The sequence below is a fragment of the Dipodomys spectabilis genome, unplaced genomic scaffold, assembly GCF_019054845.1.
Source record: "Dipodomys spectabilis isolate Male_0828 unplaced genomic scaffold, ASM1905484v1 ptg000176l, whole genome shotgun sequence".
Taxonomy (NCBI): domain Eukaryota; kingdom Metazoa; phylum Chordata; class Mammalia; order Rodentia; family Heteromyidae; genus Dipodomys; species Dipodomys spectabilis.
The window spans coordinates 3,090,138-3,115,864 of record NW_024870853.1 but is presented as its reverse complement, the minus strand read 5'-3'; the positions used below and the strand labels follow the sequence as shown (position 1 = coordinate 3,115,864).

At 41.5% G+C, this 25,727-nt stretch overlaps 2 protein-coding genes across 2 annotated transcripts; both read left to right on the top strand.

Annotated features, from left to right (window-relative positions):
• Positions 1-4,557: 4,557 nt before the first annotated feature.
• LOC122120652 (MICOS complex subunit Mic10) lies at positions 4,558-5,103 on the top strand. Its single transcript, XM_042694895.1, has one exon. It carries the CDS (start codon positions 4,635-4,637, stop codon positions 4,869-4,871), a length of 237 nt encoding a protein of 78 aa, XP_042550829.1. The 5' UTR covers positions 4,558-4,634; the 3' UTR covers positions 4,872-5,103.
• Positions 5,104-11,391: 6,288 nt separating this feature from the next.
• On the top strand, positions 11,392-18,987 carry Awat1 (acyl-CoA wax alcohol acyltransferase 1). Its single transcript, XM_042694948.1, has 7 exons — positions 11,392-11,467; positions 13,524-13,631; positions 13,934-14,004; positions 15,042-15,246; positions 16,395-16,566; positions 18,139-18,338; positions 18,833-18,987. The coding sequence occupies exons 1-7, from the start codon at positions 11,392-11,394 to the stop codon at positions 18,985-18,987; spliced, it is 987 nt and encodes a 328-aa protein (XP_042550882.1).
• Positions 18,988-25,727: the final 6,740 nt, after the last annotated feature.

Below are 25,727 nucleotides of genomic sequence, written 5' to 3'. Positions count from 1 at the left end.
AAAAAAAAAACAAAGGACATTTTATGTGTGCTTACTAGCAATCAGGTCTTTAAGATGTTACTTCATTTCCTTTAATACACCTCAGGGCATCAAGGTCTGCACATATACCAAAAATGTTCCTGGATGCCCCAGATAGTCTGGCCTAGGCAGTTACAAAACACTCCCACTGTTGTTTCAGGTGAGTCTAGATACTTTCTTTTCCCCAAAGAAAATACAATATGAAAGCAGCATTGTGATAAAACATAGATTTTGCCCTAGTGTAACTTGGGTACAGTCTAACAGCAGTGATCTATTTTTCTAGTTAGGCCTCATCTCACACTGGACTTGGCTTCCATTAGAATATTCTCTCAGTTTATGTTGAAATGAATGTAAGCAGCACTGCCAGATATTGGAAGACTGCTCACTTTAGACCAAGTCATATCCATATATAAAGACAGTGACTCTGCTAACCTGGCTCCCTGGTCCTGAGATTCTACCCAGATTTGTGGAGGCTTGACAATGTATCCCATTTTTATACCACTAACTCCTAAAGATCCATGAAGGAGAGGACAGTGAACAGTGCTACTGGAAAAGGCCTGGAACTAAAGGAGGTTTTTCTGATCAGTGTCCTCTCCACCTACCATTAAAAGACCTAGATACCTGACCCAAGTATGGAAGGTACTTGTCTAAACATATCACTTTCCCCATGATTGGAGATAGGTCAAATGAATTGTGGCAAAACCACACAATGAAATGCTATGTACGAAGCTATAGGAGAAAATTAATATGAAAAATGTCCACAGTAAGTAAGTTGATAAAGCAGGCTACAAAATGGAATACAGAATATGATCCCATTTTCCTAGTCATGCTGGTTTATGACTGTAATCCCAGTTCCTGGAGAGGAAGAGTTTGGGGAGATCTCAAATCTAGGCCAGTCCATGTAATATTTTAGGAAGATCCCATCTCAGTAAGTATATTGAGTATGGTAGGTATATCTGTAATCAAATCTAAAAGGCAGTCATATGTAGGATCCAGGCCCAAAGCTATCCCTCAATTAAAACTTCCAGATCCTATTAAAAAAATAACTAAAGCAAAAACTGGCTGGAGATCTGGCTCTACTGGAAGAGCACCTGCCTAGCAAGCATGAGAATCTGAGTTTAAAACCATAGTACAAGCTGCGTGCTGGAGCTCTTGCCTGTAATCCTATCTTCTCAGGGAGTTAAGAACTGAAGATCAGAGTTTGAAACCAGCCTAGTCATAAAAGTTCATGAGATTCCTATCTCCAATGAACTACCAAAAAGCTGGAAATGGAGATGTGGCTTACTAGAAGAGCATTATCCTTAAGCAAAAAAGCTCAGGAACAGTGCCCAGGTCCTGAGTTCAAGACCCAGGTGCCCCCTCCCCCACAAACTAATACTATGAACAAAAACAATATGATCCTAGTTTAGTTAGCTCATTATATGTAATTGATGGATATTGAACTTTAAAGCACTGAGCAAAGTTTAAATGAAGTATTTTCTGTAAATGACAATCTTATGATCTCAGTAGGTATATAATCAATTTTATAGATTAGGAAACTGAGGAAATAGATTAAGTCATTTACCACAGTTCCCTTATTCAGGAGAGCTGAGATACAGATGTATGTTGGACTCAAGAATCCTAATTTTTTCGGGCTGGGAAGGTGGCTCAGTGGTAGAGTGCTTGCCTTGCATGCCTGAGGCCCTGGGTTTGATTCCTCAGCACCATATAAGCAAAAAAGAAAAAAGCCGGAAGTGGCACTGTGGCTCAAGTGGTAGAGCTCTAGCCTTGAGCTGAAGAGCTGAGGGACAGCGCCCAGGCCCAGAGTTCAGGCCCCACAACTGGACCCAAAAAAAAAAAAAAAAAAAAGAATCCTAATTTTTTTTTTTTTGTGCTGTCCCTGAGATTTTATGCTCAAGGCGAGAACTCTACCACTGGAGGCACAGGTCCACTTCTGGCTTTTTGGTGGTTCATTGGAGATAATCACAGACTTTCTTGCCTTGGCTGGCTTTGAATCACCACCCTAAGATCTCAGGCTCTTGAGGAACTAGGATTATAGCCAAATTCTTTTTTTTTTGGGGGGGGGGGTGTCCGGTCGCGGGGCCTGAACTCTGTCCCTCAGCTCTTCAGCTCAAGGCTAGCACTCTACCATTTGAGCCACAGTGCCACTTCTGGCTTTTTTCTTTTTGCTTATGTGGTGCTGAGAAATCGAACCCAGGGCCTCATGCATGCAAGGCAAGCGCTCTACCACTGAGCCACCTTCCCAGCCCCTATAGCCAAATTCTTAACGGAGACTCATATCTGTACCTACATTTTAATTTTAATTTCTATTTATATATTTATTTTTTGTTGGTTGTGGGCCTGAACTCTGGCCTTGGGCACTGTCCTTGCACTCTTCAGCTCAAGGCAAGCACTCTAATGCTTGAGCCACAGCTCCACTTCCGGTTTTCTAGTAGTTTATTGGAGATAAGAGTCTCACAGACTTCTTGCCTGGGCTGGCTTTGAACCATGATCCTCAGATCTCAGCCTCCTGAGTAGTTAGGATTACAGATGTGAGCCACTGGTGCCCAGCCCATTTTTATTTTTATTTTTTAAATGACAACATGCTGTTGTTTCCAACCTGTCAAAACAGACTGGGGGTTGGTGAAGTAAATTGTTACAAGGACACAACAAGCCCTATCTATCTCAAGCATTGCCTGCAATGAATAAATAACATACTTTTTTGCAAGTATACATAAATGTCATCATGAGGCATACACAAATGCCTTCGATTTGTTATATATTTCTTAATTGGGATTAAAAACAACCACAACACAGCCAGGCTCATGCCTGTAATCCTAGCTACTCAGGAGGCTGAGAAATAAGGATCACAGTTCAAAACCAGCCCAGGCAGGAAAGTCCGTGAGACTCTTATCTCCAATAAACTACCAGAAAACCAGAAGTGGCGCCATGGCTCAAGTGGTCCTTGCGTTGAAGAGCTCGGGGACAACACCCAGGCCCAGAGTTCAAGCCCTATGACTGACCAAAAAAAAAAAAAACCACACACAACATTATCACATGGAGAACCATGGTCATTTAAACACACACACACACACACACACACACACACACACAGGAATTGGGATCTGGTGCCAAGTAGAAATATATATACAGATCAATTTTTGTAACTTGAGTGTCTTCTCAACAACTTACCTTTTTTCTTTAGGGGGACAAGAAGAAACACAGGAGGAAACAGTTCACACATTATTAAAGGTAAGTGCAGGAGGCTGGTATCCTGGAGAAGACAATTTACAAGGATGTGAATGCATGTGAGGGAACTGATGTGGGTCAGAATATTCTCATTCAGAAAGACAGAGTGATAATCTCCTGTATTGTTAGGAAAGAGGCTTCATCTCTGACCACAGGGAGGGTAGAAAAATACAGCAGCCTAGCTGCAATACCTAAGCACTGACTTGCACTAGGCCAAAACGACCTGGAGTAAGAAGATGATGTCCTATGATAAGGAATGCAACATCTATGAAAATTTCTCTCTCTCTCTCTCTCCCTCCCCTTCCCCCTCTCCTTTTCCTTTCTTTCATTCATTCTCTCTCTCCCTCCCTCCCTCTTTCCTTTCTTCCTTCCTTCCTTCTTTCTTTCTTTCTTCCTTTCTTTCTTCCTTTTGTTCTTTCGTTCTTTCTCTCTTGTCAATTACAGGGCTTGAACTCAGGGGCTGGGTGCTGTCCCTGAGCTTTTTTGCTCAAGATTACCACTCTACCACTTTGAGCCACAGCACCACTTCCAGTTTTCTGGTGGTTAATTGGAGATGAGTCTCATGGATTCTCCTGCCCAGGCTAGCTTTGAACCTTGACCCTCAGATCTCTTCTGAGTAGCTAGGATTACAAGCTTAAACCACAGGCACCTGGCTGAAAACATTTTTGCCAAATGACTTCAAACCTCAGCACTAGCTTTCCTTTTCCATATTCTGTTTTCTTTCATTTCTAAATTTATTTATTTAATTTTTCTCTGGGAACTGGTGCTTGAACTCAGCTTTGACTTGGCTTTTTCTGCTCAAAGCTGGTGTTCTATCAATTGAACCACACTCCACTTCTGGCTTTTTGGTGGTTAATTAGAGATAAAAATCCCATGGACTTTACTGCCTAGGCTGGCTCCAAACTGTGATCCTCAGTTCTTAGCTTTATGAGTAGCTAGTATTATAAGCATGAACCACCCGCACCCAGCTTTTCTTTCCCTTAAAAATTATCCTTGGAACAGCAGTAAGAGACCTCCCTTCTAAGAAAAGCCCATGACTGGATGGATTTCCAGTGGAATTCTACAAGGCCTTCAAAGCAGAACTCACACCAATACTCCTCCAACTCTTCAATGAAATTGAAAATGAAAGCTCACTACCCAACTCTTTGTATGAAGCCAACATAACTCATCCCCAAACCAGGCAGAGACTCATCAAAGAACGAAAACTATAGACCCATTTCTTTGATGAACATCAATGTAAAACTTCTCAACAAATTCCAAAGTAATCCCGCGATATCTGGGAAGCAGGCCTTCCGGGCCTGCAACGGAGGCCGGCTCTCGCGAGACTTGCCGGGAGTCAAAGCGCGGGGGCCGGCCGTGAGGAAAAGCTGGAGCTGCGGGTGGGGAACATGTCGGAGTCCGACCTCGGCAAGAAGTGGGACCGGTGCATGGCAGATACGGTCGTGAAGATAGGTACTGGTTTTGGACTAGGAGTTGTTTTCTCACTTACCTTCTTTAAAAGAAGAACGTGGCCGTTAGCCTTTGGTTCTGGCATGGGACTAGGGATGGCCTACTCCAACTGTCAGCATGATTTCCAGTCTCCATATCTTCTACATGGAAAATATGTAAAAGAGCAGGAGCAGTGACTACACGGAGCAGAGAGCACCCCCTCGGGAGGAAGAGAATCGCGTTTATTCCTCAGGAATACTGAAGTGCCCCGGAGCGAGCTGACCTCTCTCTGTCACCATGCTGTCGGCCGTGCTTTAACTCCAGCACACCATTTGTGTATTTGAAACCAAGTCTGTCTCTCGTTTTGTATTTTCTCTCTGGAAATTGTAAGGAGGTGGTCTTCAGAGAAATAAATTAAGCAAAAATGGGAAAAAAAAAAAAAGTTTGTCCAATCGACTTCAACAACTCATCAATAAATTATACACCACAATCAAACAGGATTCATTACAGGGATGCAAAGCTGGCTCAATGTATACAAATCAATTAACATAATTTATCACATCAAGAAAAGAACCAGGAAGAGAACAAGGAAAAGAACCACATGATTATCTCAGTAGATGCAGAAAAAGCATTTGACAAAATCCAACACCCCTTTATGATGAAGGCTCTGGAAAAACTAGGAATCCATGGAACATTCCTCAATATAATAAAAGCTGTATATGACAAACCTACAGCCAGCATTATACTTAATGGTGAAAAGCTAGAGCCATTTCCTCTAAACTCAGGAATGAGACAGGGATGTCCACTCTCTCCACTTCTATTCAATTTAGTATTACAATGCTTAGCTACAGCAATAAGAAAAGATGCAAACATAAAGGGGATCCAAATAGAGAAAAATGAAGTAAAACTCCCCATCTTTGTAGGTGACATAATCTTGTATTTAAAGAATCCCATGGACTCTACTCCCAAATTACTCGAGCTGATTCGAAACTGGCAAAGTAGCAGGGGATAAAATCAACCCTCTAAAATCAGTGGCTTTTCTCTATGCCAACAATGAGAAGAGTGTGGCTGAAATCAGGAAAGCAACTCCTTTTGCAATAGCCACACCAAAAAAAAAAAAAAATACCTGGGAGTTAACTAAAGAAGTGAAGGAACTCTATGACAAAAACTTTAAAAACCTGAAAAAGGAAATTAAAGCAGAACTTAGGAAGTGGAAAATCCTCCTATGCTCCTGGATTGGGAGGATTAACATTGTGAAAATGGCAATACTTCCCAAGGCTATCTACAAATTCAATGCAATACCTATCAATATTCCAACCTCATTCTTCAATGAAATGAAAGAAGCAATCTAAAAATTCATATGGAATAGTAAAAGACCCTTAATAGCAAAAACAATATTTAACAGAAAGAACAGTGCTGGAGGAATATCAATACCAAATTTCAAACTCTACTACAAAGCCATAGTAATCAAAACAGCTTGGTACTGGCACAAGGACAGACCTGAGGATGAATGGAATAGAACTGAAGACCCAGAAATGAACCCACAGATCTATAGCCCCCTAATCTTCTATAAGAGAGCTAAAAAAATAGAATGGAAGACAGTCTCTTCAGTAAATGGTGCTAGCAAAATTGGTTAATCACCTGAAGAAAACTAAAGCTAGATCCTTATATATCACCCTGCACCAGAATCAACTCCAAATGGATCAAAGACCTCGGAGTCAAAGAAGACACCCTGAAAACATTACAGGAGGAATAGAAGAAACTCTAGGGCTCATCGGCACAGGCCAAAATTTTCTTAATAGAGACCCAGAAACACAACAACTCAAAGGAAGGTTGGACAAATGGGATCACATTCAACTGCAGAGCTTCTGCATGGCAAAGGACATAGCTAGCAAGATCAATAGAAAGCCCACGTATTGGGAGATTTTAACTACCCATACAACGAACAAGAGTCTCATATCTAAAACATCCTTAGAACTCAAAAAATTAAATCCCCCAACAACAAATCCTCAAAGAAACAACTGCCCAATAAATAAGTGAGCTAAAGACTTAAAGAGAAACTTCTCAGAAGAGAAAATAAGAATGGCCAATAGACACATGAAGAAATGTTCAACTTCTCTAGCCATAAAAGAAATGCAAATCAAAACAACGTTGAGATTCCAACTCATACTAGCTAGAATTACTATAATCAAGAGCTCTCATAACAACAGATGCTGGAGAGGATGTGGCCAAAAGGGAACCCTACTGCATTGTTGGTGGGAGTGTAAACTTGTTCAACCACTTTGGAAAGCAGTATGGAGGTTCCTCAAAAGACTCCACATAGAGCTCCCCTATGACCCAGCAATCCCACTTTTGGGCATTTACCCAAATGACCACAAATAAGGGTATACTAAAGCTATCAGCACAACTATGTTTATCACATCATTATTTACCATTGCTAAGATATAGAACCAACCGAGATGCCCCTCAGTAGATGCATGGATCAAGAAAATGTGATATAGATATAGATATATACAATGGAATTCTATGCCTCCATCCGAAAAAATAACATCACCCTATTTGTTAGGAAATGGAAAGACTTGGAAAAAATTATATTAAGTGAAGTAAGCCAGGCCCAAAAAAGCATAGGTCCCATGGTTTTCCTTATTTGCAATAATTAGTATATGTCTAGGACAAGCAGAAATGTTCAAAAGCTATGTACATATGACCATATAAGATGATGTTAAGTGAAATGAACCCCAAGACAGGGTCACAAGTAGTTTACTTCTTTCTTGCTATTGTTTTTAACATACTTCTAATATACTATGTGATTTTTCTTTGTTTCTTTGGTATGTTCCTCCCCCACGGTATAACCCCTGTTTCACTGTATTTGATTCTGGTGCACTGTATTTTGTATATGCTCTTTTCTAATTTGGGGAAGGGAAGAGAAAAAACAAAATGCTTAAATAGGCATACAGGTTGACCCATTGTAACAATGAGATGTACAAGACACTATGTTGAAAACGAACTTTACAACTTGTGGGGAATAGGGAGGGAAGGGACGGTGGGGGGGGAACAAAGAGGAGGTAACAATGCTTGATAGGAAATGTACTCATTACCTTACTCATGTAAGTGTAACCCCTCTGTACACTATTTTTACAATAGAAACGTATCAAAGGGGTTGGGGGTTTAGCCCAGCGGAAGGGCGCCCACCTGGCACGCACAAGGTCCTGGGTTCGGTCCTCAGCCCTGGGGAAAAAAAAGAAACTTATCTAAAAAAAGAAAGAAAAAAAATATCCTTGGTGCTCTGCTTCTGGAGTTTATTGTACTCTGTTTAAGACTGCAGGCCACACACTGTTCCATATTATTCCAAGGATCTCATTACACCTAAAAGTCATCCAATTACGGGCTTCAACTCTAAGACACCCAATGTTTGTTCACCTAACACTGAGATTCTAGATCTTTCCAGACATTAAGAACAGTTAATGGTCCCCATCCTTCTAAATGCATCCAATATTCAGGTGCAAAAAGGCAAAACACTGATGTATGTAACCTATTTCCTGTAATAGGCATATATTCATGAATTTATGAATTCATTCATGAATGAAGGCTTTGCCTACACTACCACTTAGGCCTAGATTTGGGTCTCACCCAGCAGTTAGGCTCATTCTCCTTTCTGCTCATGGAAGTAAGCAGTAGGAAAGCTTGCTTACTTCAAGGAAGCACTATCTTAAATAAGTTAAAGGCATAAGGAGAACGGAGAGCAGGAAGGAAGATTGTTTTATACTAAAAGCAAATTTAGATCAGGTGCTGGTGGTTCATGCTTATAATCCTAACTATTAAGGAAACTGAGATCTCAGGATAGCAGCTGGAAGCCAGCCCAGGCAGGAAAGAGACTCTTATCTCCAATTAAGCACATAAAATACAGGTGGACCCATGGCAACAATGAGATGTACAAGTCCTTATGTCGAAAACAAACTGTACAACTTTGGCGGGTGGGGGATAGGGTGGGGTGGGGAGATGGGGCGGGGGGGGGGGGGAATTAAAAATAAAAAAAGCTGGAAGTGGAGCAAAAAAGCTCAGAGACAGCAATAGGCCCTGAGTTCAAAACCCAGGACCAGTACAGATACAAAACAAAACAAAAAAGCAAATTAAGATCTTTCTAAAGGGACCAAATGTGAATCATACTCAGTCTTTGAATCCAGATGCCAATATGTGGAAATAGAAGCAATGCTGAAGTGTATGGTTAAATTGTGCAGATGGTAGGGAATTCTACAGGTAAAATGCCATGGGTTCTTCAGCAGCTCAGCCTTAAGGAAAGAGATATATGTTAAAATAGACGAACTATTCAGGAGTGCCACCATCAAGAAAGATTAAGGAAGACGTATGAAGTGTTCCCCATTGGAGGAACCTAAGAACACATGATGGTTAGATACAATGTGGAATCCTAGTGGAAATCCAGAAAAGAAAGTAGACAAGGATGCAAAAATGGGAATGATCCAAGTAATACCTGGAGTTTCAAAGAAATACACTAATATTGATTTCTGTGTTGTATTAAATACCCCACAGTTACATAAGATGCTACTCAAAATTGTGCACCAGTGGCTCATGCTTGTTATTCTAACTACTCAGGAGTCTGAGATCTGAGAATCACGATCCGAAACCAACTCTGTCAGAAGTCTGTGAGACTCTTTTCTCCAATAAAGTACCAAAAAAAAAAAAAAAATCTAGAAGCAGAGCTATGGTTCAAGTGGTAGAGAACTAGTCTTGAGCAAAAAGGAGCTCAAGGACAGTGCTCAGGCCTAGAGTCTGAGCCCCTGGACCAGCAAGAAACAAAAACAAAAACAAAAAAAAGAAACCCATATTAATCATTAAAAGAGGAAATTCTGAATAATAGATTTATGCTGTGATATTTTATGTATGTATAATGTATATATGTAATGTGTACAGTACTTATGATTATAAAATAAATGAAATACTACAACATTTTATGAAAATCTGGATAAAAGAAAATATTTGCATGTGTATATAAATATATCCATATTTATAATACACACACACACACATATATATAAATGTATGTGCTTACATAACCAGTGGTGGTGGGTTTTGTTTTTTTTTTACATTTTTTTGGGGGTCCAATCATGGGGCCTGGGCGCTGTCCTTCAGCTCTTCAGCTCAAGGCTAGCGCTCTACCACTTGAGCCACAGCACCACTTCCAGCTTTTTTCTTTTTGCTTATGTGGTGCTGAGGAATCGAACCCAGGGTCTCAGGCATGCAAGGCAAGTGCTCTACCACTGAGTCACCTTCCCAGCCCAAGACAAGGAAGGTTTTTTTGGGGGGGGAGGAGGTCCGGTCGTGGGGCCTGAACTCTGGGCCTGGGTGCTGTCCCTCAGCTCATCAGCTCAAGGCTAGCGCTCTACCACTTGAGCCACAGCGGCACTTCCGGCTTTTTTCTTTTTGCTTATATGGTGCTGAGAAATCGAACCCAGGGCCTCATGCATGCAAGGCAAGCGCTCTACCACTGAGCCACCTTCCCAGCCCTGGTGGTGTTCTTATGGAAGAAAATACATATGTATTTGTAGGTGCATAATGAATTATTTAGTGGTAATATGATGTGTTGTCTTAGAATTTTTGTAAAATACTGGAAGAAAAAAAGGTGATGAGAGAAGAAACAAGCACAACAAAATGTTAATGGTTGGTGGATCTTTTGGGGATTTGGGAGAATTTTGAGGTTTTACATTATATTTTTATTATCTTTAATTGTACAAAATTAGTTAGTATTTAACAAATTAGTTTATAAGAATGCATTTTAGAAGTGGAGCTGTGTCTCAAGTGGTAGAGAGAACGCTGGAGAAAAAAAAAATCGCAGGAACAGCACCTAGGCCTTGAGTTCAATCCCAGGACAGCCATAAATAAATAAATCTTCATTGTTGTCATGTCTTTTTAATTTTTTTAATTTTTTTGTGTTGATTTATTTTCACTGCTGGAGGTCTAACAATAGTTTTTGAAAATGAACATGAAGGGAAGTTTGTATTGCATTCTCTAGTTTCATGCATGTGTGGGAAAATAGTATAATAAAAGTTGTAGGTGGGCTGGGAATGTGGCTTCGTGGTAGAGTGCTTCCCTAGTGTGCATGAGGCCCTGGGTACAATTCCTCAGTACCACATAAACAGAAAAAGTCAGAAATGGTGCTATAGTTCAAGTGGTAGACTGCTAGCCTTGTGCAAAAAGCAGCTCAGGGACAGTGCCCAGGCCCTAAGTTCAAGCCCCAGGACTGGCAAAGAAAAAAAAAAAAAAGGTTGTAGGTATAGGGCACTGGAAAATTGGAGTGCCTTAGGGTAAGAAGAAAGAGAGACAATCCCTAGTGATCCTTACCCTATAACCTCCGCAAATACTCTTCCCAACAATCATCTCCTTAGCCTCTTTGTCTCAGAGTGGCCTGAAAGCGTGTGTCACTTGAAGTGAGTCACAGTCATTCTCCCCTTTCTCTATCCTGATGTCCTAATAATCTTTGGAAAGAGGGTGAAAGGGCAGATGGGGCTGAGTCAGACCTGATGGGGCAGTCCTCAGACCTGCAGTGGGTGGAGAAGGGGGCGGAACAAGGGGGAAGAGAGCAGGTGTCAAGTTCTCATAGCCATTCAAGTTCACTATTGAGTGAGCTTCCCAAAGCCATCAGAACCTCTCCTTAGAACACGGGCTCTGAGATTGCTGCCTCCCTTAAGGCTCCTAGGCATCATGCCTTGCTCTAAGCAGCCTGATTACATCCAGGCTCTGTGCCTTCTTCAGTGGCCCTTGAGCTACCTTTTCATCTGTGAGTACCTACATGGCAGTGTCCAGTGAGAAGGCAGAAGCCAGAACCAGGTCAAGGGCTATGTGTATGGGCAAAGGAAGTTTCATTGCCTTTTAGTCATCTGAGATGGTTCTAGTTAAGAGTTAAGTCTAGAATTGAATGAGTGTCATGGAGAAGGAAGAGCTAGGACTCAGGGCACAATGACTATAGGTAGGGATTGGACAAAATAGTTATGATAGATATGGGATTCAATTTATTTTGGCTACTTCTGAATCCTTCACTATGCAGACAGAGATAGTGTGGTCCAGGAGTGTTTCATAGGATGTGGGGTAGAGGAACCAATTAACATTGTAGACTTAGAAAAGTATGGTTCATGGGGTTATTTTTTTTGGGGGGGGGAGAGGGTTGTTTTTGTTGTTTGCTGTTGTTTTGAGACAAGGTCTTGCCATGAAGCCCAGACTGCCCTCAAACTCACGATCTTCCTGCCTTGCCCTCAAGTGCTGAGATTACAGATGTGGGCCACTATGCCCAACTCTCTAGCTTGTGTTTGGTCCATAGATTTCCACTGTGAGCATGGAGTGTAGCATGAGGTAGGTAACAGGCAATGGAAGGAGTGGTGAATGGACAAGAATGAAGAACAGGAAACAGAAGAGGGATGGAAATGTTGGGTTATCAGGGTACAGAGTGACAAAAAGGAGAATGGACCAATGACTCAGTGAGGGTTCTGGGATGATGAATATGGATGGAGACAAGAGACAAGAGGGAAATGATGATGGTTTAATGGGGACAGAAGAGAAATTGGTATGAGGAAGAACAAAGATAGAGGGGTGGTGGCTGGCAGGGAGACAGGGGCACTGGAATAAGAGGTAAGAGGAGAAATAAGAATTGCATATAGTAGATAACAGAGGACTTTTTGCTACTTAGAGAAGAGTTTATTCGTTTCTGTAATCAGACGCAGGTGGATGAGACCTTACATATTCAAGGTGGTGCATTGCCCCTGTACAAATGGAAAACAATAAGTTTAATGTTTCTAGATTAATATGGCTATTAATTTCTGTATAATACCAACTCAACATGGTAAACTGGGGTGCTTTTACCAAAGTTGAAAGCACAGCTAAAGTTTCCAGACACTCAAATTATATGTGTGTATGTATGTGTGTGGATATACATAGATACATTTGTTGATATATGTTTATATATGTGTGTGGAGAGAGAGTTATAGTTATATATAATATACTGCTATTATTGGTGAATATATAAATAATATACCAATAATATGTAAATATATATCAATAATAGCATCTGAGTGCAATTGGATCAGTCCTATAATCCTGGCTATTCAGGAAGTTGAGATCTGAGATTCACAGTTTGAAGCCAGTTGAGCGGAGACTCTTATCTCCACTTACCTACCAAAATAGCTGTGGCTCAAGTGGTAAAACACCAGACTTGAGCACAAAAGCTCAGGGATAGTTCCTAGAAGTTCAAGCTCCAGGACCATCACATCATCATCATCCTAACAGTATGTTCTGCAGCAGTAGCAGCAACATGTTTTCCAGGTTCTTCAGCAATCTGAAAAAAAAAAGATAGAGACATCCAGCACACTCCTTTAAAAAATGTAAAATAAAAAACCCAGTGAATAGCAAAGTTCTGTACTTGTTGTGGTCCCTGAAATCAATAGAAAACATTTTGAGTGTGACAGTCCTGGTGCTTGAACTCAAGGCCTGGGCTCTGACCTTGAATGTCTTTTGCTCAAAGCTAGTACTGTATCACTTGAACCAGACTTCCAGCTTTTTTTGTAGTTTTGTGGAGATAAGATAATCCCTGCCCAGGCTAGTGAATCCTGATCCTCAGATCTCAGCCTCCTGAATAGCTAGGATTATAGGTGTGAGCTACCAGCATCTATTCAACAGAAGAAAATTTTAAAGGGCAAATGGTCATGGATGATGGCTGGGTGGGATTTGAATTGTGCTGAGAGCAAAGACAAGAAGTGTAGGAACTATGGAGAGTTGGGAATGAGACTAGACGTGATCAGGTTCTGCTGGCAGTATAAATTTGGTCTGACCTGATCCCTCGTCAGTTTGGATCTTGCAGCCATTGTGTGTTTGCTTGCTGTTTACATCCTTGTGGCCTCTTCCCATACTTTACCTTATCTGGCTTTTCATGGACTGGAAGACTCCAGAACAAGGTAAGACTCATAAACCAAAAAGGAAAAATGTTCTACCTTTACCTGAAACCCTGCATGGTGAGTCGAGTTTGACTCATTATACCAAGGCCTCTTTTCTTAGTTTGGAGTCACAGAAACAAGGCAGTGGGCCATATTCAGGGAAGGGAGGGGGCTCTTCCATTCACATCTTTTTTTTTTTTTTTTTTTTTTACCATAACCATTGTCCCTTTAAGCTGCTAGAAGATCCCTGAGTGAGTGAAAGGCATGGTATGGTTCTTATTAATGTCATCATTTTCTTTCTTACTAACATATTTTTGTTTCAGGTGGCAGGCGTTCATCATGGGTAAGGAACTGGTATATCTGGACCCACATCAGGGATTATTTCCCTATTACGGTAAGCACCTGTTCTCCAGTATCCTTCTGAGATCCCCAAATGCTAGGCATTTATACTAAATAACTAGGGATGCCATAAGACAAGCATCCCAAAGCTTCAGTCCAGCTAAAAATGACTTCAGGATCCCCTGTACTCTACTGGGCTGCTTTGGACATCCTTGGGCTGACCCCCCACCCAGATGACACAGGCAGAAGGTAAATACAATTCACCTCAGTTCAATTTAGCAAGCATGGGCCCAAATCCTCTTCTCACCATGTTTGAGATATTAAAAAGTGAGTAGCATGTGACTCTCTGCCATCAAGGTGCTCACCCCTGATGGGGAAAGATAGGCAACTGCATAATTACAGTTTGTTACCAGGCACTGAAGGGAGTCTCATGAAGAAAAGGGAATATCTAAGCAGATGTTTCAAGGTTCAATAGAAGTTATCTAGGCAGGTGCTGAGGTGGGAGTCGGTAGGATCAATGTCAGAAAGAAGTTTCAGAAATGTGCATTGGGTAGGATGCATTTACATGGAAAGAGACTGGAGATGAGAACCAGTTAGGTACCTATGACAGTCAGTCATAGGGAGAAGGTGACAAAAGCCAGTATTAGAACCATAAAAGAAAGCCAGGTGTAGCCAGGTACCAGTGGCTCACACCTATAATCCTAGCTACTCAAAAGGATGAGGTCTGAAGACACTCTGGATACTCTTTGAAGTAGGTGACAAACACTGCCATGATTTTTTTTAAAGCTGGTTTACTGGCTTTTGTCACATGACATCACTCAAAGAAAATGATGACATGTATAAAGCACACTGACACAGATGGCCAAGACTGCTTGCAGCCACAGGCGAGAGTCTGGACAGCTGCAGATGTCCTCAATCTTACCTTGTCACCCCAGGGTGGAGAAGGCCAGCATCGGGGCCTCCTGAAAGTCACAGATGTTCTGTCTATTGGCAAACTGTTTCAGAGAGCATCCACACCCACCATGGAGCTACACTTGGTTTTCTCAAGTGAGCTTATTCTACTGCCTCTACCTTTTTTCTCCATGGCTCCAGATCCTGAAGACAAAAGACCTATCACCCGAGCACAACTACCTCATGGGGGTTCACCCGCACGGCATCCTGACCTTTGGCGCCTTCTGTAACTTCTGCACTGAGGCTACAGGCTTCTCAAAGACTTTCCCAGGCATCACTCCTCACTTGGCCACTCTCTCCTGGTTCTTCAAGATTCCTTTTGTCAGAGAATACCTCATGGCCAAAGGTGCTTTTGACCATACTCACAGGAGCTTCTATAGTGTTTTCTACAACTCTGTCATAAAATGTACCCCTTTTCCTATTGGCAGCAAGATTTTTGTACTGAATCTATTCATCTATCTATCTATCTATCTATCTATCTATCTATCTATCTATCTATCTATCTATCTATCTATCTATCTATCTATCTGTCTGTCTGTCTGTCTGTCTGTCTGTCTGTCTGTCTGTCTGTCTATCATCTATCTATCTGTCTGTCTGTCTGTCTGTCTATCATCTATCTATCTATGTATCATCTATATGTTTTAGCACTGTTTCTGAGGCTTGAAGTCAGGGCCTGGGCACTGTCCCTGAGCTCTTTTGTTCAAGGCTAGTTCTCTACCACTTAAGCCACAGCGCCACTTCCAGCTTTTTGGTGGTTAATTGGAGATAGGAGTCTCACTGATTTTCCTGCCTAGGCTGACTTCAAACTGCAATCCTTAAATCTCAGCCTCCTGAGTAGCCATGAGCAACCGACAGCAGCTATTTTTTAAATGACTTTTAAGTAGTTGTACAAAAGGGCTTTAATTCAGCATACCAATGTATGAGTACCTTCTAAGTTTCCTTTCCCTCCACCATCCAATTCCTTATCCTGTCATCCCAGCAGAGTAGGCCACAACATACATTCTGGATCTCAATGGCTTGTGTTTGAATTTTGGCTTTGTGGCTTGCTTTGGGATCTTGGGTAAACTAGGTAAGCTCTGTTGGCTTCAGTTTTCTTACCTGTAAAGTGGTACTAAAGATAGTAGTCCAATAGTCTCAGATGTGGTGTGATGATTAAGTGTGAAAGTGTAAGTTAAATGTTCAACAGAAAGCCTGATATAAAGTATGCACTCAATAGCTGTGGATATTAATGGAAAAGAAAAGGGGAAAATTCTGGTTGGGATTCAGAGAGTTCTTCTGGTTATCCTAGTGGAAACCTTCCTGCTGTAGTTTCTATCCAGTGACCCTTACAGAATGGGCATATTGCCTCAAAGTTAAATGTACTCAGTTTGTCCATATCCTAATCTTCCCCCGTACACTTCAGCCCCATCCTTTTGAGTATCTAAGGAACCATAAGAACAGAGAATCTTCTTTCTGACATCTGCTCTTCTCCTAATCAGTTTTGCTCTCTTCTAGGTGTGTGCTCTGTGAGCAAGCCAGCCATTGACTACATATTGAGCCATGGCTCTGGCAACCTTGTGGGCATTGTTGTAGGAGGAGTGAAAGAGGCCCTGCAAAGTGTGCCCAACACCACTACCCTTCTCCTCCAAAAGCACAAGGGGTTTGTGCGCACAGCTCTTCAGCATGGGTAGGTGTCCTTCTGAGGGAATATGGGTGGCTCTCTCTGAGCAGCATGATCTGGTGGGCAATGCCACAATGGATCCTACATGAATCTTACCCTCAAGGAATGAGGAGGGGGTTGTTTGTTGAGGACATGAACATTCGAACTTGGAAAAGGTTAAAAAAAACTTAAAAAATATTTAGGTCATATACTTCCAAGCTAGCTCCATCAGTTCCCTGTTTCTATATTAGAGGTGACCAAGCTAAGGCTGCACTAGAAAGTCAATAATTGCCCATGTTATCATGATTGGAAAATATGATCAACATATCTTGGTGAGAATCCATAATAATGACTTTATGTGTCAGGAGTTGGCATCTGGTGCTTGATTTAAAATCAGAAGCTGGAAATACAAGCCGCTGAGTGGTGGGACACTTATCTCACCTGTACAAGGCCCTGGCTTCCATTCCCAGTGCCACAAAGTAATAATAATGAAGCAAATAGATAAAATCCTGGCTCCATGATGTGCCATGGGGCAGGTTATTTAACCATTCTGAGAATTGTACTTTTTGTGTTCATGATGTGCTTACTAATCCTTTCATCTACTCCGTAAGGTCAGTATGACTTTGAATGAATTTGTCTATATAAACCATGTTCCGTAGGAAAGCATCAGTAGCTCATGCCTGCATTCCTAGGTACTCAAGAGATTAAGATCTGAGGATTGTAGTTTGACAACCCCCCAGACAGGAGAGTTCCTGAGACTTAAATTTCCATTTACCCAGCAAGAAAGCTAGGAGTTGAGCTGTGGCTCAAGTGGCAGAATGTCAGCCTTGAGCAAAATAGCCAAGGAACAGTGCTCAGGCCCTGAGATTAAGCTACAGTATCAACCAACACACACAACAAAAACACCTAATATGTATAAGGCACACAGTAAGTGATCAGTAAATGTTAACTGCTTTGACTTCCCAGAGTTCAAGTGGGAGCCCAAGGCTGGAGCTACAGGGTGTCTCACTAATTCAGAATTGTCCTATGGCATACTCAGAGAAGGAAGGATGAATCTGCTTCTAAAGCCCTTGCCTGAGGCTTTTAAGCCTAATACACAATATAAGAAGAGAGCTCTGAGCTAAGTCTGAGGAGTTCTTGGTTCTAGTCAAGGCCCTGCCACTCCTAACTGCCGGAGACACTTTCCTTCTTTTTGCTCCAAGGAACTACTAAGACAACCATGTCAAGGTGTTAACAGATTTTTATTACCAGCTCACAAAGATCTGCAGGAGAGTTACTGTGTTCCCTTTTCTCTCATCTGAGGAAGTTGAGGAGTCTGGGTCTGTCTCTAGAATTATTGGATAATAGAATGACTAAGGACACTGGGATATTCAGAGTGGGTTCTTATAGTTTCTGCAAAGGAAATAACTTTACTGTAACCTTAGGACTCAGGGACAGATTGGTGGAGGCCTAAAACCTCAGCTGCTTGTACTTCCAGCTTCTGATTTTAGGCCTGTGGGATTTTGTCCTAATACATGAACCTGGCCATGAGCAAAAGTCCTTTCAGGGTGATTCATACTGTAGCCTGTGTTTGGGAAATAAGTCATGGTTTTCCTACAGGGCTCATCTGGTCCCCACCTTCACTTTTGGAGAAACAGAAGTGTATGATCAGTTGTTGTTCCACAAGGACAGTAAAATGTTCAAGTTCCAGCACTTCTTCCGGAGGATCTTTGGTTTCTATTTTTGTGTCTTCTATGGACAGGGCTTCCGCCAAGGTTCCACTGGGTTGCTACCATACCACCGGCCTATTGTCACTATAGGTGAGTGCTCCTTTCTGCCTCAAGGCCACCCCTGCTCTTTCTCACCCTCCACCCTCCCACACCAGGGAAAAGAGCAGCAGCACCTTGAGAGAAGGTGGGAGCTGAGTTGGGCTGCCAAAGCGTGAAGGAGAGGAGATTAGAAGAAAGAGAGCTTCTTGTGGGACACCTGTAGCTCATGCCTATAATCCTAGCTACTCAGGAAGCAGAAGTCTAAGGATCAAGGTTCAAAACTAGCTCTTGCAGGAAAGTCCATGAGATTCTAATGTCCAGGTGGCAAAGCAGCAAAAAGCTGGAAGTAGAGGTGTGTTTCAAGTGGTGGGTACTAACCTTGAGCAAAAAAAAATCTGAAGGACTGTGCTCAGTCCAGAGTTCAAGGTCCAGTACTGGCACATGCACACACACACACACACACACACACACACACACACACACACATGAGTTTCTGGCACTTTCCTTTATCTCTTTCTTTTCTTTCTTTCTTTCTTTCTTGGCAGTTGGAGAGCCTCTGCATCTGCCTCATATTGAAAAGCCAACTCAGGAGATGGTGGACAAATACCATGCTCTCTATGTGGATGCCCTGCAAAAACTATTTGAACAGCATAAGACCCAGTATGGTTGTTCAGATACCCAGAAGCTGCTGCCCTTATGACTGAGGACTCTTGCATGCCTGATTGCATAGAAGGCCCATCTCAGAGAGGAGGCTCAACTTGCCAGAAACCCAACCTAGAATAGGCATGGGAAAGGATGGAAGACGAGGGAGGCTATGTGTGGTAGGGGAAGCATCCAAGAGCTCCTTCCTAGCCACAAAATTGCCCCTACCCCTGCAGGAGTTATTCCTAAGGACTTTAACTCAGTCAGTCTCCAGTGAAGAACATTCTCTGAGCCTGGTACTCCAGGTCCTGAAGGAATCAAATAATGACCAGACATCCTGTATTCCATTTTATTAAAGAACTCAAATAAGGAGGCAGGGGGAGATTGGAAGGGATGGGAAGGGGAAACAAAGGAGGAGGCAACAATGCTTGATAAGAAATGTACTCATTGCCTTGCCCATGTAATTGTAACACCTCTGTATGGTATTTTCACAATAAAAAAAAAAGAACTCAAATAAAAGTGTACATTTCCTGGGTGCTGGTAGCTTACCCCTGTAATCCTAGCAACTCAAGAGGCTCATATGTAAGGACTGAGGTTCAAAGCCAGCCCGGGCAGGAAAGTCCATGAGACTCTTTTCTCCAATTAACCAGCAAAAAGCCAGAAGTGAAGCTGTGGCCCAAGTGATAGAGTGCCAACCTTGAGCGAAAAAGCTAAAGGACAATTCTAGGTCTTGAGTTCAAGCCTGAGGACCAGTACAAAAACAATTGTAAATTTAAGCTATTATTTGTATAGCATAGATTTAAAACCACTGAAAGTGCCCGATTATGCCAGGCACCAGTGGTTCATGCCTATAATCCTAACTACTCACGATGGCTGCTAAGATCTGAGGATTGTGGTTCAAAGCTAGCCCAAGCAGGAAAGTCCATGAGACTCTTTTCTCCAGTTAACCACAAAAAGCTGGAAGTGGAGCTATTATTCAAGTGGTAGAGTACTAGCCTTGAGCACAAAAGCTCAGGGACACTACTAGTCCAGAGTTCAAGCCCCAGAACTGGCAAAAATAATAAAAGTTACAAATTAGCCAAGTGCCAGTGGCTCATGTCTATAATCCTAGCTACTCAAGAGGTTGAGATCAGAAGATCATGGTTTAAAACCAGCCTAGGCAGGAATATCCATATCAGGAATATCTCCAGTTAACCACCAAAAAGCCAGAAGTAGAGCTGTGGCTCAATTGGTAGTGTTAGATTAGAACTGAAAAGCTCAGGCACAGCACCCAGGATCTGGATTCAAGCCCTAAGAAAGCCCAAAAAGTGCCAAATTCTTTTTTTTCTTGTCATTACTGCTTTTAAAAATGTTTATTATCTTTTCTTGATGCTGGTCATGAGGCTTGAATTCAGGGCCTGAGTGCTGCCCTTGAGCTTTTTTTGCTCAGTACTAATGCTCTGCCAATTGAACCACAGCTCCACTTCTATTTTTTTAGGTTTTAATTGGAGTTGAGTCTTACTGACTTTCCTGCCAAAGCGGACTTGGAACCACAATCCTCAGATCTCAGCCTCTTCAGATTTCAGCCTCCTGAGTAGCTAGGGTTACAGTACCCAGCTTGTTTTATTATTTTTGTTGTTGTTGTTATCTTCAAGTAGCTGTACAAAGGGGATTCAATTCAACATGTTAGTTTATGAGTACAATGCACCCTGATCAATGCCAAATTCCTGCTGGGGGCTGGTGGTTCACCCCTGTAATTCTAGCTACATAAGAACCTCGAGTCTGAGGATTACAATTCAAAGCCAGCCCAGGAAGAGAAATCCAAGATTCTGTTATCTCCAGAAAAAAGGCAAAAGTGGAGGAATAGCTCTAGAGGTACTATGTTAGCCTTGAGCAAGAAAACTAAGTGAAAGCATGAGGGCCCTGAGTTCAAGCCCCAATACCAGCACAAAAAATAGTGTCTGATTTATTAGCATTCAATGAATTTGCAGAGTTGTGCAATTACCATCACTATCTTTGAAATGCTTTTCAGCACACATATTTGTAGCCATTGCCAACTTTGAACATATTATATACCAGGAAGAACAGAATAGGTGGTTTTTACATGGCTTCTTTCTCTTAAGATGTTGTCCAAAATTCACTTATATCATAGTACATCAGTAGTTCATTCCTTTTATTGGAGACCAACATTCTGTTTAACATATACACTTTATTTTGTCTATCTACTCAGGAGTTGATAAACATCTAGAATGTTTCCAGTTTTAAGTATTATGACTAGCACTGCTATACATGTCCAGAAAAAAGCTTTTGTATAATAATCAGCTTGCTTTATGCCCACTGCCCAGACAAGCATGCCTTTTAGATATGCCACTTCACTTGGATCATTTTCACTTAACATAAGCACTTCATGTAAGTCACCTTGTCCTCGTCATGATTCCTTGAGTCTTTGTGCTGTGTGTGTGCGTGCAAGAACTTGAGACTGAATTAACAGAATTTGCACTCTCATTCTGCTGTTTCACTCACAGGTGGTGCTCTACCACCTTAGCCAGGCCTCCACCTCATTTCTTCTAGTTAATTAGCCAGGCCTCCACCTCATTTCTTCTAGTTAATTGGAGATAAGAATCTCACCTTTCTTCCCAGGCTGGCTTTGAACTGAGAGCCTCATATTCCATCCTCTTGAGTAGCTAGAATTACAGGAGTGAGCTATCCATGCCAGCGGTCTCTATGCATTTAATCCTTACTATGTTCTGTATAAAGGTTTTTCTCAAATCTATATTCTAAGAATTTTAAATGAGTAAAAATATAGGTGTCTTTTCCTTCACAGAGCAACCAAGACTCAGGTAAGAACAGCCAATGACCAAAAGATAAAAGACTAGACTACTGTTTTTTTCCTTTACTTAGCCCTTAAATATTGGTCCTTTGTGGGGTTCTATCCTCTTCTCTTATCTTACATATTGCAGGTCTGAAAGATCTGTTTCTAACCCAGATTTTCCTCCTGAGCAATAGTCAAATATATCCAATAATCTTTCCTAAAATATGCCTAGCACAAGAATTGGACCACCATCACAATATCCCATCCCTCTCTGTCCTCAAAAAATTGGCTGAGCATGGCTTATGCCAGCAATCCTAGCTACTTGGAGACAGAGATAGGAGGGTCAAGTTGTGAGGACAGACTTGGCAAGAAAATTTATCAAGAAACCATCTCAAAGAACAAACTGACTACAATAGATATGTGAGAGTCACAGTTGGAAGCCAGTTCCAAGCAGAAGCTCAAGGCCCTACCTGAAAAATAAAGCAAAAATAAAAAGGCTGAAAGCAAGGCTGAAGGGATACAGCACTTGTCTCACAAGCATGGAGCCCTGAGTTCAAGCCTCAGTATGGTCTCACCCTTTCAAAAAAGCATGGAGGTCTGGGGGTATAGTCCAGTGGTAAAGCACTTGCCCTACCTTGCACAAGGCTGTGGATTCCATCAATAAGGTGGAAGGAAGGAAGGAAGGGAGGGAGGGGGGGGAGGGAGGGAGGGAGGGAGGGAAAGAAAGAAAGAAAGAAAGAGAGAGAGAGAGAGAAAGAGAGAAAGAATAAAGGAAGATGAATCATACAATAAATCATGTAGAACAGGCCATCAACTCATAAGTACTTAGTAAGCAGGACAGGGAATTGCACATTCTTTACAAGAGCACATGAATCATTCACAACTTTAAAAAAAGGCTCTTTGTAAATAAAGGCAGAAATTCTACCTACTACAGTCACAGAACAGATGAGAAATAATAATTATGAAATCACTGTCCATGGCTGAATGAGAATTAAAACTATTCTTCTGCCAGTAGGCTCAGAAAGGAGAGAACATAGAATATGTTGGGAGAAATGAATAATATTACTCCTTATGTAAAAATGTATAACATGCAAATACAAAACAATCCAGAGCATCTTGAAATGTCAGAAAGAGAAAAAAGTGTCTGTCTAAAAGAAACCAAAGAAGGAATGTGTTAATGGGACACAGGAGCAACCTGAAAAAGTTCTCAGTGGCTATATCAAATCGAACAACAAGATAATCAAAAGCATAAGATGGTGATAATTGTAATATAACAATGTTTGCTTGATGTATTATAAATAATATTACTTCCCTAGTATATTATTAAACTTAGGAATAATATTGATATAATATAAATAGTATCACATTACTATTTGTGTATTATATATCATATATATGATACACTAAGAAATTTGAGACCATAGTGATAGAAGTACATTATTGAGGAAATGATAGGAATGTACAAGTGTTCCCAGAAGAATTATAAACCTCCCTTCAGCGGGCTGGGAAGGTGGCTCAGTGGTAGAGCGCTTGCCTTGCATGCCTGAGGCCCTGGGTTTGATTCCTCAGCACCACATAAGCAAAAAGAAAAAAGCCGGAAGTGGTGTTGTGGCTCAAGTGGTAGAGCACTAGCCTTGAGCTGAAGCGCTGAGGGACAGCGCCCAGGCCCAGAGTTCAGGCCCATGACCCGACCAAAAAAAAAAAACCTCCCTTCAGGAGGTTTATAAGTAGCTCCTGAAATTTAGCAACTCAATTTCAAAGAATAGAGTGTGGGAAGAGAAAACAATAGACTTACAGGGTGGAAGGCAGGCCATCACTACCTTAACTTAGTAACCACAATTACAACACAAACAAAAGGTCATGTTAGGATCTTGTGATGAAATTGACACTTGATCATTGTGCTATTGTCTATAGCATGGCTAATTTTCTCAGTTTTGACAAATGTGCTATGGCTATATAAGATGTTGACATTATAAGAAATTGAGGAATAAGATAGGAATTTTGTATATCATCTTTGCAGTGTGTCTGTAAAAGTATTCCAAGATAAACTATTTTAAATATGTATAAAGGGTGCCAAATAATTACAGAAAACTCACTACTTTTAATTGTTTTATTAAAAAGAAGAGAAGGAGGAGCTTAGTGGAGTACTTGTTTAGTATGTTTGAGGCCCAGGTTCCATCCTTAACAATGAATGGTGGGGGGGGGGGGGTTGAAATTGGGAGAGATTAATTATATCTTTATCTGAAAAAGTTAACAAGCAGGCTAGGTGCAGGTAGCTCATGCCTGTAATCCTAACTACTTACTTAAGAGGCTGAGATCTGAGTATCACCATTCAATGCCATCCCAAGCAGCAAAATCCATGAGATAAACTATTAAAAACCAGCAGTTCAGGGTTGGGAAGTTGGCTCAGCGGTAGAGTGCTTGCCTTGCATGCATGAGTTCCTGGGTTCAATTCCTCAGCACCACATAAGCAGAAAAAAGCTAGAAGTGGCGCTGTGGCTCAAGTGGTAGAGTGCTAGCCTTGAGCTGAAGAGCTGAGGGACAGTGCCCAGGCCCAGAGTTCAAGCCCCATGAGTACCAAAAAAAGAAAAAAGAACCAGTACCAATATTATATAATAATATATACTAGCATTAGGCATTGCACATAATACCACTAGGTATTATGTTTTCTTTTTTTCTTCCTAGGTATGATAGTTTCTTAGACATTCCTGAGTGCACATATGTATATGTATGCGTGCATGCCAGTTCTGGGACTTGAATCTGGGGTCTTGCACTTTTGCTCAGACTTTTTAATTCATGGCTGGTGCTCTACCACTTGCACCTTGCTTCCAGCTCAAAAAATACCAAATGTCATTTTTGTCAGCCCTGTGGCTTGAACTCAGGGCTGGACATTGTCCCTGAGCTGCCTGTGCTCAAGGCTAGCACTCTTACCACTTGTGCCAGTGCCACTTCCAGCTTTGTCTGTTTATGTAGTACTGAGGAATTGAACCAGGGCTTCGTGAATGCTAGGCAGGCATTCTACCACTAAACCACATTCCCGGGCCTATAATGTCTTTTTAACAGTAGTACTATTTACTCAGATTGATTATAGTCATTGGGGAGAAGAAGACCAAGGTTTTGGGGCTAGGCCATTTTTCATCTGCCATGTCTACCAGATATTCAAGACAGAAAACTGATGAGGCAATTATTAATGGTTTGTTTATTTCTTTTTCTTTCCTTTCCTTTTTTTTTTGTCAGTCGTGGGGCCTGAACTCTGGGCCTGGGCACTGTCCCTCAGCTCTTCAGCTCAAGACTAGCACTCTACCTCTTAAGCTACAGCACCACTTCTAGTTTTCTGGTGGTTTATTGGAGATAAGAGTCTCATGGACGTTCCTGCTTGGGCTGGCTTTGAACTACAATCCTCAGATCTCAGTCTCCTGAGTAGCTAGGATTATAGGTGTGAGCCACCGGTGCCTGGCTTATTTAGTTTTCTTTTGTTTGTTTTTAGAGACAGAATCATACTGTGTAGCTTAAGTTGGCCTCAAACTCTCCAGGCACTTTTTGATCTTCCTGCCTCTCCTCTCAAGTGCTGGGATTATAAGTATGCACCACTAAGCCTGGCTCACTAGGTCAGGATGTGACCTAGTGAATGGAGATAAAATAAAGAATTAAGGCCTTAAAGGTAGATTCGATTACCCAGAGAAGGAAGGAAGGAATCACTTTTGGTTTTGTTTGTTTGGTTTTGGTTTTCCAACTAGCGATCAAAAAGCCACAGCTGGAAGCATGGCTCAAATGATAAAATACCAGCTTTGAGTAAAAAAGCTAAGCAAAGTGTCATGGTTAAAAGCAAAAACAAGAACCCTTAAAATAGTTTCTGCATTTTTATGTACAAAAAAATAAATATAACTATATTTCTCTGTCTGTACCTATTCATAATAAAGCAAGAAATCTAGAGAGTGGGGAAAAAAGCCCTCTAAGTGGCTTCCACATTATAAGTTTCCTTACTAGTTCAGTACCTCTAAAATATC